The sequence below is a fragment of the Macaca nemestrina genome, chromosome 5 (genome assembly GCF_043159975.1).
Source record: "Macaca nemestrina isolate mMacNem1 chromosome 5, mMacNem.hap1, whole genome shotgun sequence".
NCBI classification, from domain to species: domain Eukaryota; kingdom Metazoa; phylum Chordata; class Mammalia; order Primates; family Cercopithecidae; genus Macaca; species Macaca nemestrina.
This window is the reverse complement of record NC_092129.1, coordinates 49,282,300-49,294,852: the sequence shown is the minus strand read 5'-3', so window position 1 is coordinate 49,294,852 and position 12,553 is coordinate 49,282,300. Positions and strand designations below refer to the sequence as shown.

General features: G+C 41.3%; 1 protein-coding gene across 8 annotated transcripts in view; it reads right to left on the bottom strand.

Annotated features, from left to right (window-relative positions):
- Positions 1-12,553, bottom strand: part of LOC105465799 (utrophin) — a 579,736-nt gene that overhangs the window by 509,938 nt on the left and 57,245 nt on the right. For 4 of the 8 annotated variants that reach the window (XM_071096558.1, XM_071096554.1, XM_071096559.1 and 1 more), the window contains exon 1: positions 12,321-12,487. The exons of 3 other annotated variants lie outside the window; for them this stretch is intronic. In XM_071096558.1, coding sequence (XP_070952659.1) covers positions 12,321-12,417 — 97 coding nt within the window. In that variant the 5' untranslated portion in view covers positions 12,418-12,487. Of the gene's footprint in view, positions 1-12,320; positions 12,491-12,553 lie in introns of those variants that run through there. One more of the 8 variants, XM_071096561.1, reaches the window with a different exon arrangement.

Sequence of the window (12,553 nt, the reverse complement as noted above, 5' to 3'; positions counted from 1 at the left end):
TGAATAAATCTTACAAAAAATGTGACTTTATTTTTTATGCATGTGGTGATTTAACTATGTAAAGAAATCCTAATATGTCTTGCTAAGCAGTATATGTATGTGTGTATATATACACACATATCTATATATACACACATATACACACATATACACACACACATATATATACACACACACACGCACACATATATATATATTTATATTTATATTTTAGATGGAGTCTTGCTCTGTCGCCCAGGAGGGAATGCAGTGGTGCGATCTCGGCTCATTACAGCCTCCGCCTCTGCCTCCACCTCCCAGATTCAAGTGATTCTCTTGCCTCAGTCTCCCAAGTAGCTGGGATTACGGGCATTCACCACCACACTCAATTAATTTTTGTAATTTTAGTACAAACGGGGTTTCACCGTGTTGGCCAGGCTAGTCTCGAACTCCTGACTTCAAGTGATCCACCCTCCTCAACGTCCCAAAGTGCTGGGGCTAAGTAGTATATGTTTAAAAGTTATCAGAAATAACAAATGAAAGATACCAACAACAACAATAATAGTGAATATTTAGAAAGCAGTTACTAGAGCAGTGCCAGATTGTTCTAACTACTTTATATCAGGAGTTCTGAACCAGAAGTGATTTTGCCACCTACGAGACATCTGGCAATGTCTGGAGACATTTTTAGGACACTTTAGACATTAATAGGACCAACACATTCACCAGCCACATCCCTTCTGATTATGTGAACAGCAATCTGATTGGTTGAGGCCTATGCCAACCTGTTAAATATTTTGAATAGCACCTCTGCCTGAATATACTATAAATAATTAAAACAAATATCATATCTAACAAAACCTGAGACGTCGATAAGTAGTGATTGCCATTCATATGGAGTACTACAGATAGATTAAATGAATGTTGGCCTTTGAAAGTAACCTCCCCCCTTTCAAGGTTCCAGAAGGTGAATGACACCTGAAAAACCTGTTTTAGAATCATTCTCACAAGAATTGGTCTATTTGCTTTGTGGATATAGTCCCAACTATGACTACATATGAGAATTCAAAAGTTTTAATCCTTAAAATCAAAGAATTTAAATTTTAAAATATTTCTAATTCAAAGCTGGTGTGTTCTGAATATTATTTCATCTATAAACTTAAAAATCTTCAACAATAACTCTTAAAGCCTTTAATAATAATACTATTGATATCAGTTCATTAATTGTGATCAATGTAACATAGTAATGTAAGATGTTAACAGTGGGGAAAACTGGGTAACAGTGGGGAAAACTGGTAACTGGGGAACTTTACATACCATCTTTGCAACTTTTCCATAAATGTAAAACTATTCTAAAATTAAAAGTTTATTTCAAAACAGGTGAAAATATTAATCATAAAGATACAGTATTATTTTCTTGGGCCAGAAAATAAGAAAAGCTATTTTTGTATATCCACATTAAAGTTTAGGTTTCACATAATGTTGATTTACAAAACAACATGGAAAAATGGGCCGGGCATGTGACTCATGCCTATAGTCCCAGCACTTTGGGAAGCAGAGGCAGGTGCATCACTTGAGCCCAGGAGTTTAAGACCAGCCTGAGAAACATAGGGAGTCCCCATCTCTACCAAAAATACAAAAACTAGTGGGACATGGTGGTGTATGCCTTTAGTCCTGGCTACTCTAGAGGCTGAGGTAGGAGGATCCCTTGAGCCCAGGTTGCAGCGAGCCGAGATTAGACCACTGCACTCCAGCCTAGGTGACAGAAACTCTGTCTCAAAAAAAAAGAGAGAGAAATGAAAAATGGTCGAAAATCCTTCAAGCGACATTTGATCACATTGCTGGATTTGGATTCCACAGGCGGTAACAGGAATTCTATCTCATTCACTGAACAACAACAAAAAAATTACAGGAATTCTGTGTCATTCACTGAGCTACAACAAAAAAAAATTTGAGCAACTGAAAAATGTGCCAGGAGCTAGGGAAAGTTTAAAGATTCAAAGACAAGAACAGGACCTTCTTCAAGCTCATGGTCTAAAGGAGAGGTTCTCAAACATCCACAATGGCCACCTGAAGATATTATTAAAAGATAGGTTTCCACCTATCTCACAGCACCGTGCAGAGATAGACCTCGTTTTCAAAAACACTGATCGGTAACATCCGTCATGAACGCTGTGACAGACGAAGACATCTTAGAATCTCTGAATTTAATCCAAGCAGGGAGGGAGAAAGCAGAGAAGAGGGGCACCCAACCCACACTTGGAGGTCAGCAGAGAATTCATAGAGAAGGTGTCCTTAACCGGCCATAGGAGTGAATGGCTGATGACCTAAGGGCAGCATGAACCATGAGGACAGGCCCGGCATCCAACAGAGAACTGCTCAATACCAAGAACATTTACCCTGCTTCTGAAATTCACTGGACACCTGCTCCAAAGTACCAATCAGAGCACTGGAAACCACCTAACTCAGGCTACTACCCAGCCAGAGAAAGGCGCTTTGTTTTAATCTAGTTGGGTCCAACAAAATATGAAAACAGGATTCTAGAGCCTGGTGGGATGCTGCAGCACAGAAAACCAAACTACCTGCCTTAACTTGCATGGTCCTTTCGGTGGAAGAACTTTTTCACATGCTAATTATTTCTCCAATGTTAGCCTACTTGAGTAGCAAAATATAGCTTCCTATTGACCCAGGGGGCAGAGCTTTGAGACATTTTTGTCCTGCCCTTTATTTTTTCATCTCCTCTGCAATCAGCCTGTCAACAAGCATATCATTATTGTCAGGGTGTCAGTTTATAGCAGTACTCACACCCACTACCTTTCTCATTTACTGCTTTAGATCTAGAAACTGATACCAAAGTGTGAAAACAGTTGCAAAATTAGAATCTAAGGCACTTCACCGATGTGCCTGCACTGCACAGGTCAGGAGACAAGTGTCCATCATCTCTGCAAGGCATATGCAGTGGTTCTAGGCTGCCAGTAAGTAGACTCCTTAAGTTTAAAACCAACTTTAAAACATCCCAGCACCTTCAACAACTACCACAGCACCCAGTAAACCACAGGTACTCAATAAATGTTCACTGAGTCATTTATTTTTGGCTCCTTGGGGTGTTTTTGTTTTTGTTTCTGTTTGTTTGTTTTAGTCTCGCTCTGTTGCCCAGGCTGGAGTTTAAAGGCAATATCTCAGCTCACTGCAACCTCCACCTCCCAGGTTCAAGTGATTCTCGTCCCTCAGCATCCCAAGTAGCTGAGATTACAGGCGCTCGCCACCACACCCAGTTAATTTTTGTATTTTTAATAGAGACAGGGTTTCACCATGTTGGCCAGGCTGGTTACTGTTTTCTTATTTCTAATTCCTAGTCATGTGTGGCATAGCTGAAGTTGACAGAAAAATGAGTGCTGCAGTAATTAGGAAACATATATAGCCAGGCACAGTGGCTCACGCCTGTTATCTCAGCACTTTGGGAGCCCAAGGTAGAAGGATCACTTGGGCCCAGAAGTTCAAGACCCTAACCTGGCAATAGTGAGACCTTGTTTCTATTAAAAAAAAACAAAAAAAATTCAGAAGGGCTGGGTGCAGTGACTCACGCCTGTAATCCCAGCAGTTTGGGAGGCAGAGGTGGGTGGATCACAAACTCAGGAGATCAAGACCTTCCTGGCTAACATGGTGAAACCCCATCTCTACTAAAAATACAAAAAGTTAACCAGGCGTGGTAGCATGCACCTGCAGCTACTCAGGAGGCTGAGGCAAGGGAATCACTTGAACCTGGGAGGGGGAGGTTGCAGTAAGCTGAGATCGCACCACTGCACTCCAGCCTGGGTGACAGAGCGAGACACCATCTCAATTTAAAAAAAAAAAAAAATCAGAGAAATTAGCTGGGTGTGGTGGCACATGCCTGTAATTCCAGCTACTCAGGAGGCTGAGGTGGGAGGATTGCTTGACCCCCGGAGGTCGAGGCTGCAGTGAGCCTAGATCATGCCATTACACTCTAGCTTGGGTGACAGAGCAAGACCCTGTCTCAAAGAAAAAAAGAAGAAGAAGAAGAAACATAAATAAATGAGAAAATTTAGAAAACTACTGGAAAATCAATGCTGACAGTCTTCCTAACACAAACCCAATATGATAAAAATGATTCATTATAAAACACCAGGCAAATTGTATTTACTGAATGACTTCCAAATTATGGGAAATAAATGTCAATACTTTATTTCAGTAATCAAGACATAGATTTACCTTGAACAACCTCAGAAATTTTGCAGCATAAGGCCTAGTAACAAATTCAGCAAATATACAGAATGCAATCTCAAGGACTTTTTAAAAAACTAGTGCACACTTCACTTAGTCACCAAATAAATTCTCATCATAAAACATAAGATCCTCCTTGCAACAGTAGGAGAAATGCATAGGAGGGAGGCAGACAGATACAAAGGGTCCCATGGGACGTGAAAAGGAAAATAAGAACCATTTCCTCAACCCACTTGCAAAATATCCGTTACCTCCCTCTTTTAAATACCATCACTATGAAATTTTTAATGCATATAAGCAAAGTGAGAATTTAATAATTATTTTAAAGAATTCACATGGGCAAAGATAAAATACAATAATTCATTTCAAGATGTTTATTTCTCCTCTGTCCCCAAAAGTGCCTTAAACCACATTCATACACACACAAAAAGATTCTACTTTTCCTGCTATAACACTCATTACTCAGAGTTAGATAATAAGTACTGATTAACAATCAGCAGGTCTCAGAGTATTGGCAGAGGCTAGATTGCATGGGTGGGTTAGAGTTAGCTCAGTAGAAAGTGAATCTGCTAGGGGAATAAATTTCTTCTCTCAAACACAATACAGGAGCTACTAATACCAGAAAGAGAGTCATGGCCAATGAGTCCAAGGAGAAGCTAAAGGCACAGAATCCAGAAGTCAACAAGAAAATAGGCCAGGGCAGAAGCCAAGAGACTAACTCTGGCAGCAGGTTCCCAGCAAGAGACTGGCTGAGCCAGAACAAAAGTAGCAGTGTCGGTGTGATAGGAGGAGTTGCTTCTCAGAGCGCCAAGTGGATCGCTATCTGATGAGGTATTTCTACTGATGATTAAGTGCAAGTGACCTGGAAGAATCTGTGCAAGGTGCCTATCTTACAAGTGTCACACAGCCCAGCCTCTCCAAGTATTTGGATCAGCGGCATTCAACTGAAATCTATCACGTTTCCAGACTACTATGACAGTTCACCTCTATTTGGAGAAATAACCTCTCTGCAGACTAAATAAAGCTTTTTATATAAGGCACCAAAGGCAAATAGGTCATACAGCACAGAATCATAGGGGAGGCGGCTGCGTGCCCTTTTCCTTTGCTTTCCTGCTTGCTTGCAAGCAATAAAAACCCTTCTGAACAAATGATACAAACTTTGAAACCAGCAAAACATTTTGGGCACCTTGCCACAAAGATATCCTCCATGCAACTGCAGGCCATTTGCTGTCCTGTATAGCTCTCTATTTCCTGCCATTTACTGGATCTGTGGTTAAATGAACCCAGCATAGAATTACAGCCTCAATGCTTTGATGTGAAAAATCACTAACAAATCTTAATTGAAGGACGAGGACAAACTGGTAAATTTTCAATATGATGGTACATACGGGGCTCATTTAAACTAATGTCTTATCTTCACTTAGCATCTAAATGTATTTTTTCCTGTATTGACTTGAAATGCTCTGACACAAACAGCCACCAATTATTATAATCCTCCTTGCAATCTGTCAAGTTATGTGCAAAAAATTTTAGAAAGATGCACCTTTAAAGACTGACAACAGCTCCACAACAGGAGGTAGAATCGTTAGGACTTAATTTTAAGCCTAACTCAACAGCATCTTTCTGCTAACTCCATGTTCCATAAAATATACAAAAAAATGTTTTTTTTTCATAAATAAATCTAGGACTTACCATCCATATGGAAATAATTTATCAGTATATGAAAATGTAATAAAATAGTGTATCTAAATAATTACTAGTCTCAGTACAGTTTGGGATGATGACGTCTCCCATATTAGCCAAAAAAAGAAAGAGAAAATACGACAGAATCTAAGTCCAAAGACTCAAACCTCTGTCCTAGAGATCTAAAAATAATATCTATCTTTTAAGGTTGCAGTTAACCATTTTAGAATTCAAAAGAAATTCAAATAAGTCATCCCAAATCTGCCATTTTGTAGGAATTTCCTTTGGAATCATTAAGAGTATAAAAGTCAGAGATCCAAGCAACAGAAGAAAATGAGCAATATATGTATGAAAAGTCAAATCACTGAAGAATTCATACAAAGAGCCAATAAACATATGCAGAGAAGTTCAATTCCACAAAAAAGAAATGCAAGTTCAAACGACTATAGACTACATCTCATCTCTCTACATGTCATCTGTTGTAGATGATGATTTGACAGTAAAAGCATATTTGCCCCAGCGATTGCCCAAGTAAGCTAAGATACCATGTACACAGGCGGTTTTAATAATTTTTTAAGTGGGAGGCCACCAAATCAGGATGGTTTCAATTTTAGTTCAAAAAAGAAAAGCCATGCTTACCCATAGAGGCATATATTTTTGCATTCATAGAAAACAAGTGTAGCAGAAGAAACAAAACTATTAACAATGGTTTTGGAGAGAGGAAGGAAATGACAATTTTCTACTTTGTAGAATTTTCATTTTGCATTACTTTTTTTTTAGAAAACTGTCTCATTACTTAAGATATTTTAAAAGATATTTGAACTATATTACTAAAAATTAAATTTGAAGTCAAAAATGTATTTAAACGCTCCTTTTCCTTGAGAGCAACTCCACACAGAGGGCCACAGGAATTCCTGCCCAGCTCACAATCCAAGTTTCAGTACTCTGCATCTCAGACAGAAAGTTTGGCCTGTGTTCCTTTGGTCCTAGACTAAAATTTCACTTTAGCACAATGGTGGAACTCGGCTATGAGTCATCTTCCTCTGCAAAACAATGAACGTTCTAGTTCAGTGGGAAAAAACGACTTGAGTTGCCAGTTCATTGAACTGTTCAAATGAAGGTCAAAATACTGGAGCAGGAGCAAGGGAGTCGCTGTGTCCAGATCCTATCTAATCCCACACCAGTCCCCTCAATGGCCCTCCAACCAAGTCTTGAGTTTGCAAACAGTTAGAATAGGAAGCACCTGGTGCCCTCTAAGTAGGGGTCAGAGAACCCAAGTGAAAATATGAAACAGATCCAAATCCAGTTTCATAAGCATGCCTTTCAAGTAATGTCAAGGAAAAATATACCAAAAACATGATAGAGTATACAGCTTCAGCTTAAATATATTTCAAGTACCATGATGAATATAATGTTTGATTTCCTACCCTAGAATCTACCTAAAAGAGCCCATTATCAACAGACTAGGTTTTTATAATTTTTACATAATTTATTACTCCATTTATTTACCTGGAACTATTACTATAGCTTGCAAAGAACTTTAACATGTGTAACATCATGAACCCTGACCACATCCTCCTGGGGCATCCTCCCTGGTTGGGAGATCCTGTGATCCTCCTGGTTGGGAGTCCCCTTCTCAGGGATTCAGTGACTTACCCTGCCGATGGCAGCGGTAATGGAAACCCAGATCTTGAGGGCCAAGTCCCATCCCTTAAAGAACTGCTCAGGGCTGGGCAAGATGGCTCACGCCTGTAATCCCAGCACTTTGGGAGGCCAAGGCGGGCGGATCACGAGATCAGGAGATCGAGACCATCCTGGCTAACATGGTGAAACTCCATCTCTATGAAAAAATACCAAAAATTGGCCGAAGGTGATGACAGGTGCCTGTAGTCCCAGCTACTCGGGAGGCTGAGGCAGGAGAATGGCATGAACCCAGGAGGTGGAAGTTGCAGTGAGCAGAGATCACACCACTGCACTCCAGCCTGGGCAACAGAGTGAGACTGTCTCAAAAAAAAAACAAACAAACAAACAAAAAACTGCTCAGTACCATGTCACTCTTTCTACTCTTTTTCTCCCAACTTAACAATTCTCATTCTCTCACCTCTGTACATTATAGTTACCTGGCCTTCCTAACCACCTACTCATTTTCTCTATAATTATTAAGATCTGCAAAAAATTTACAAGTCCTAAGATACCTTCCCAGACAAATATCACTGCCCTGTGATCACTACAAATTCTATGTTCCTTTATTTGGATACAGTCAACTGGTGGGTCAGGCAATCCCTAACATATGACAAAGATGACCACATTCCTTCCTTTCAGCCACCAGCAAACCTAGCATTCACTTTCACACACCATCCCTTCCAGGTTCTAACCGTCACAGAGGAAGAACCAAATCACCTTCATTTTTATATCCCCATACCTCCCCAGAGCTGGGCATATGCCAGGCACCTAGCAAATGCTGACTGAATAGATGAGTGTGGTCGTCAACTTCCTGGAGTTCCAACACAAAAGACTGGAGTTCCTTTAAGAGTGAGTCACAGCTGGGCATGGTGGCTCAGGCCTGTAATTCCAGCATTTTGGGAGGCCGAGCGGGGAGGATCGCTTGAGCTCAGGAGTTCAAGACCAGCCTGGGCAACATGGCGAGATCCCATCTCTACAAAAAAAAAATATTAAAAATTAGCCAGGTATGGGAGCACATACCTGTAGTCCCAGTTACTTGGGAGACTGAGGCGGAAGGATCACTTGAGCCTGCGAGGTCAAGGCTGCAATGAGCTAAGACTGTGTCACTGCACTGCAGGCTGCGCAACAGAGCGAGACTTTGTCTCAAAAAAAAGAATGAGCCACAGTTCAGGAGATCCTCCCAGGAGTGTCCCCACCTGGCCTCACATCCACATTCACACACACACACCCCCAGCCCCTGATGAAATTCTCTTTCCCAAAGTTCTCAACCTGCCTTGCCTCATAAGGACACCGCTGCTCTGCAGCCTTGTCTCTTCTGAGAGGTCTGTTCAGCACTCTCCCAGATCAGCCACCTGTTCCCCTGTGACTATTTCCTAGAGTGTCTTCCAAGATGACAACCACTGTTCAGCATAACATAGCACACTCTCTTACATCAGCAAAGACCATAACTAAGCCTCTGTCCAATCTTCTTCCAACTTCCTGTTACTCAAAGGAACTCATTCATTCATTCATTCCACAAGCAGCTACTGAACCTCTCCTGCACATCACGCACACATTCAGGTGCTAGGGGGCAGCAGTAACGAAGCTGCCTCTAGTCCCTCCCATGGAGCTTTCAGTCTAGTGGGGAACGAATACATTACCCTGTACCCTCCACACTGGACACCCTTGGCTGGCTTTTGACAAGCTGCAGAGCAGGGCCTCGGTCCAATCAAGCCGCGATCTCTGACTGTGGGGCACCAGCATGTTGATCATTCTAATGGGGAACCCAAGTAGTAAATCTTTTAACCCTTCCATCTAAAAAGGAAACAGCTGACACAGAGTCCTGTCGGCCGGCAAGAAAGCAGGAAGGATGGCAAGACGAGCAGGGCTCCCAGGAGTGGCTTCCTGAGCAGCAGCAATTTCCAGACATGAGTCATCTGGGCCTTCATAGATGCCTAAATGTCCAATCATGCCTCCAAATTATTCATTTCACATTTTCAAGCTTTTCTTAAAACTTTGGTTTATCTCAGTGATATTATTGTTAACATGTAGTGAAAATAACGATAGAGCTAGATGATAGAGATAGAGATAGAGATGAGATAGATAGATGATAGATTAGATAGATAGATAGATAGATAGATAGATAGATAGATAGATAGACAGACAGACAGATAAGCTAGAGAGAGTGATAGAGATAGTGATAGAGATAGAGATCTTTTTTTTTCTTTAAACAGAGTCTCATCCTGTTGCCCGGGCTGAAGTGCAGTGGCTCAATCTCAGCTCACTGCAACCTCTGCCTCCCAGGTCCCGGCGATTCTCCTGCCTCAGCCTCCCAAGTAGCTGGGATTTCAGGCACCCAGCACCACGCCCAGTTAATTTTTGTATTTTTAGTTGAGACGATGTTTCACTACATTGGTCAGGCTCCTGGCCTGAACTCCTGACCTCAGGTGATCTGCCCTCCTCAGCCTCCCAAAGTGCTGGGATTACAAGCATGAGCCATTGTGCCTGGCTGAAAATACTATTTTTAACATTAAATTTAATGTCCTTATTTCTAAGAAGATCACTAAAGAGTCTATACTATGGACACACAAAAAAAATTCAGTTCAGTAATAACTGATGACAATCTAGGCCCTTGTGAAATTCGAAATCATGTACACATTGGTTTTCTATTTTTATTAAAATAACATGCACTGAAATACATTTTATTTTTTAAAATGGTATTTTCCTAAAAAGCCTTTTGATTGGTCATAGAGCAGGAAAGAATGTTATCTAAATGAACCAGAACTCAACCAGCACAGCAATTAAATATATTTAACACTGTAGCTACTCATTTAAAAGCCTGCTTTTTTTTTTTTTTTTTTTTTTTTTTTTTGACAGAGTTTCACTCTGTCACCCAGGCTGGAGTGCAATGGTGCGATCGCTGCTCACTGCGACTTCTGCCTCCCAGGTTCAAGTGATTCTCCCATCTCAGCCTCCCAAGTAGCTGGGATTACAGGCACCCGCCACCACGCCCGACTAATTTTTGTATTTTTAGTAGAGACCAGGTTTCACCATGTTGGCCAGGCTGGTATAAAACTCCTGACCTCAGGTGATCCGCCCACCTTGGCCTCCCAAAGTGCTGGGATTACAGGCATGAGCCACCACCCCCAGCCAAAGCCTGCTTATTATTTAAAGGTTTGTTTGTACTTTTCTTCTAGTTGTCTTCTGATTTCAAACACTATGGTTACCCCAGACCCTTTGTAGCAAGACCCTTTGATGAAGACTAGCTGACTACAGAGACTCTCAATGTCGGGGAAAGAGAGAGGATTTAGTAACAATCAAAGGAAATCTTCGAAAGGTCACAAGTCTGCAATAGATGCTCCTATGCAGGCTTTTGAGACAAGATATCCCTCTGTTGTCCAGACTGGAATGCAGTGGCATGATCATGGCTCACCACAGTCTCAAACTCCTATGTTCAAGCTATCCTCCCACCTCAGTCTCCTAAATAGCTGGGACCACAGGCACATGCCACCATGACTGACTGGTTTTTTAATTTTTTGTAGAGATGGAATCTCCCTATGTTGCCCAGGGTGGTCTCAAACTCCAGGCCTCAAGTGATCCCCCTGTCTCAGCCTCCCAAAGTGCTTGGATTACAGGTATAAGCCATCATGCCCGGCCCGCATGGAGTTTTAATTTAGGTCCCTGAGAGGTATTTTGATTTTGTGTTGGGATCACATGGTTATTTAAGAAAGAAGTAACAGCTAATGATGAGAATTGTAGTACACCAATCTTCTATGCCACTTGTTCAAGACACCCAATTCACTAAGAAAATATGAGCTGCTCCAATCATTTTGGTTTGAATTTGCTCCACAGAGACAACACTTACAACCCCTTACCACCTCATTCGCTGAAGCTAAGAAGGAAAACATTAAGAGGGAAAGAGTAATTCCACAAGAAAGAAAAACATTAAAAAAGAAAACCAACCAGCCTCAAAGTTTTTCATAGTGACAACATTCATGCATGATGTGTATAATCAAATAAAACACATCACTTGGGCTTATTTTTCTCTCCAAAAGTTCATACAACCAGTACACACATGTATACATTAAACAAGATATGAACATCTAAACTGATCAGAAAAACTAAGTCACCCCGGAAGTAAACTTCAGTGAGAGAAAAGTGCATGACACTTTCCCTACACAAAGTTACGCATATACACGTCTCATAGAGAAGCCTGCACTGAAACAGAAACCCCAGCGCTTATACAATCCCCCAAAGTACAAACGTTTTATTCTCCCCTTTCTCAGGTTGAAACTAAATATTTCAAGAAGTAAAATGCCTTTTTAGCCAACAGAGTAAATCAAATACAATATGGGATGAGGTCGACCAATACTCAACACCACACAGGAGGCTTCTTCTCTATACGGCAGTAAACGGTCAGCACAGAGTAAGCTATTTTGAAAATCTACAGGGAGGTAAAGTGAAGCACATTTGCTACCACAAATGTAGGGATCCTGGAAATCTTCTTTCAAAGAAGCTAATAACTCTAGTGAATTATCACCTCCTGAAGAGAAGTGCAAAGCAGACAGCGTTAGTCTCTACTCTTCAGGGTCCACAACAGATGTGGCAGCAGGAAGGACAGGCTGTCTGTTCCTGGTCACCAGCCTGGTCCTAAGCTTTGGTACTTAACAAAAGTGAACGAGAGAGCCCTGTCTTCAGAGGCGCTTCCTATGAAAACCTCACTGGCTGGGAGTAGCACAAGTTGACAAACTTACCTGGTAATCTCTTGCAAGCCTGGACAGCTACATGCCCTGGCAAATCCAATCTGCACTTTTTCCAGTGAAACGTGGTGGCTGCCGGGCTGCTCATCATCACCTACATCTGCTTAGATGACAAGGAAAAAGATGTGGAGGAAGTGGACAACAAAAGCAGCCTTCGAACTGCACACTGGGATGTCTTTTTTTTTTTTTTTTTTGTGGCTTTTATTTTTCTCATGAGAGGATCTGAC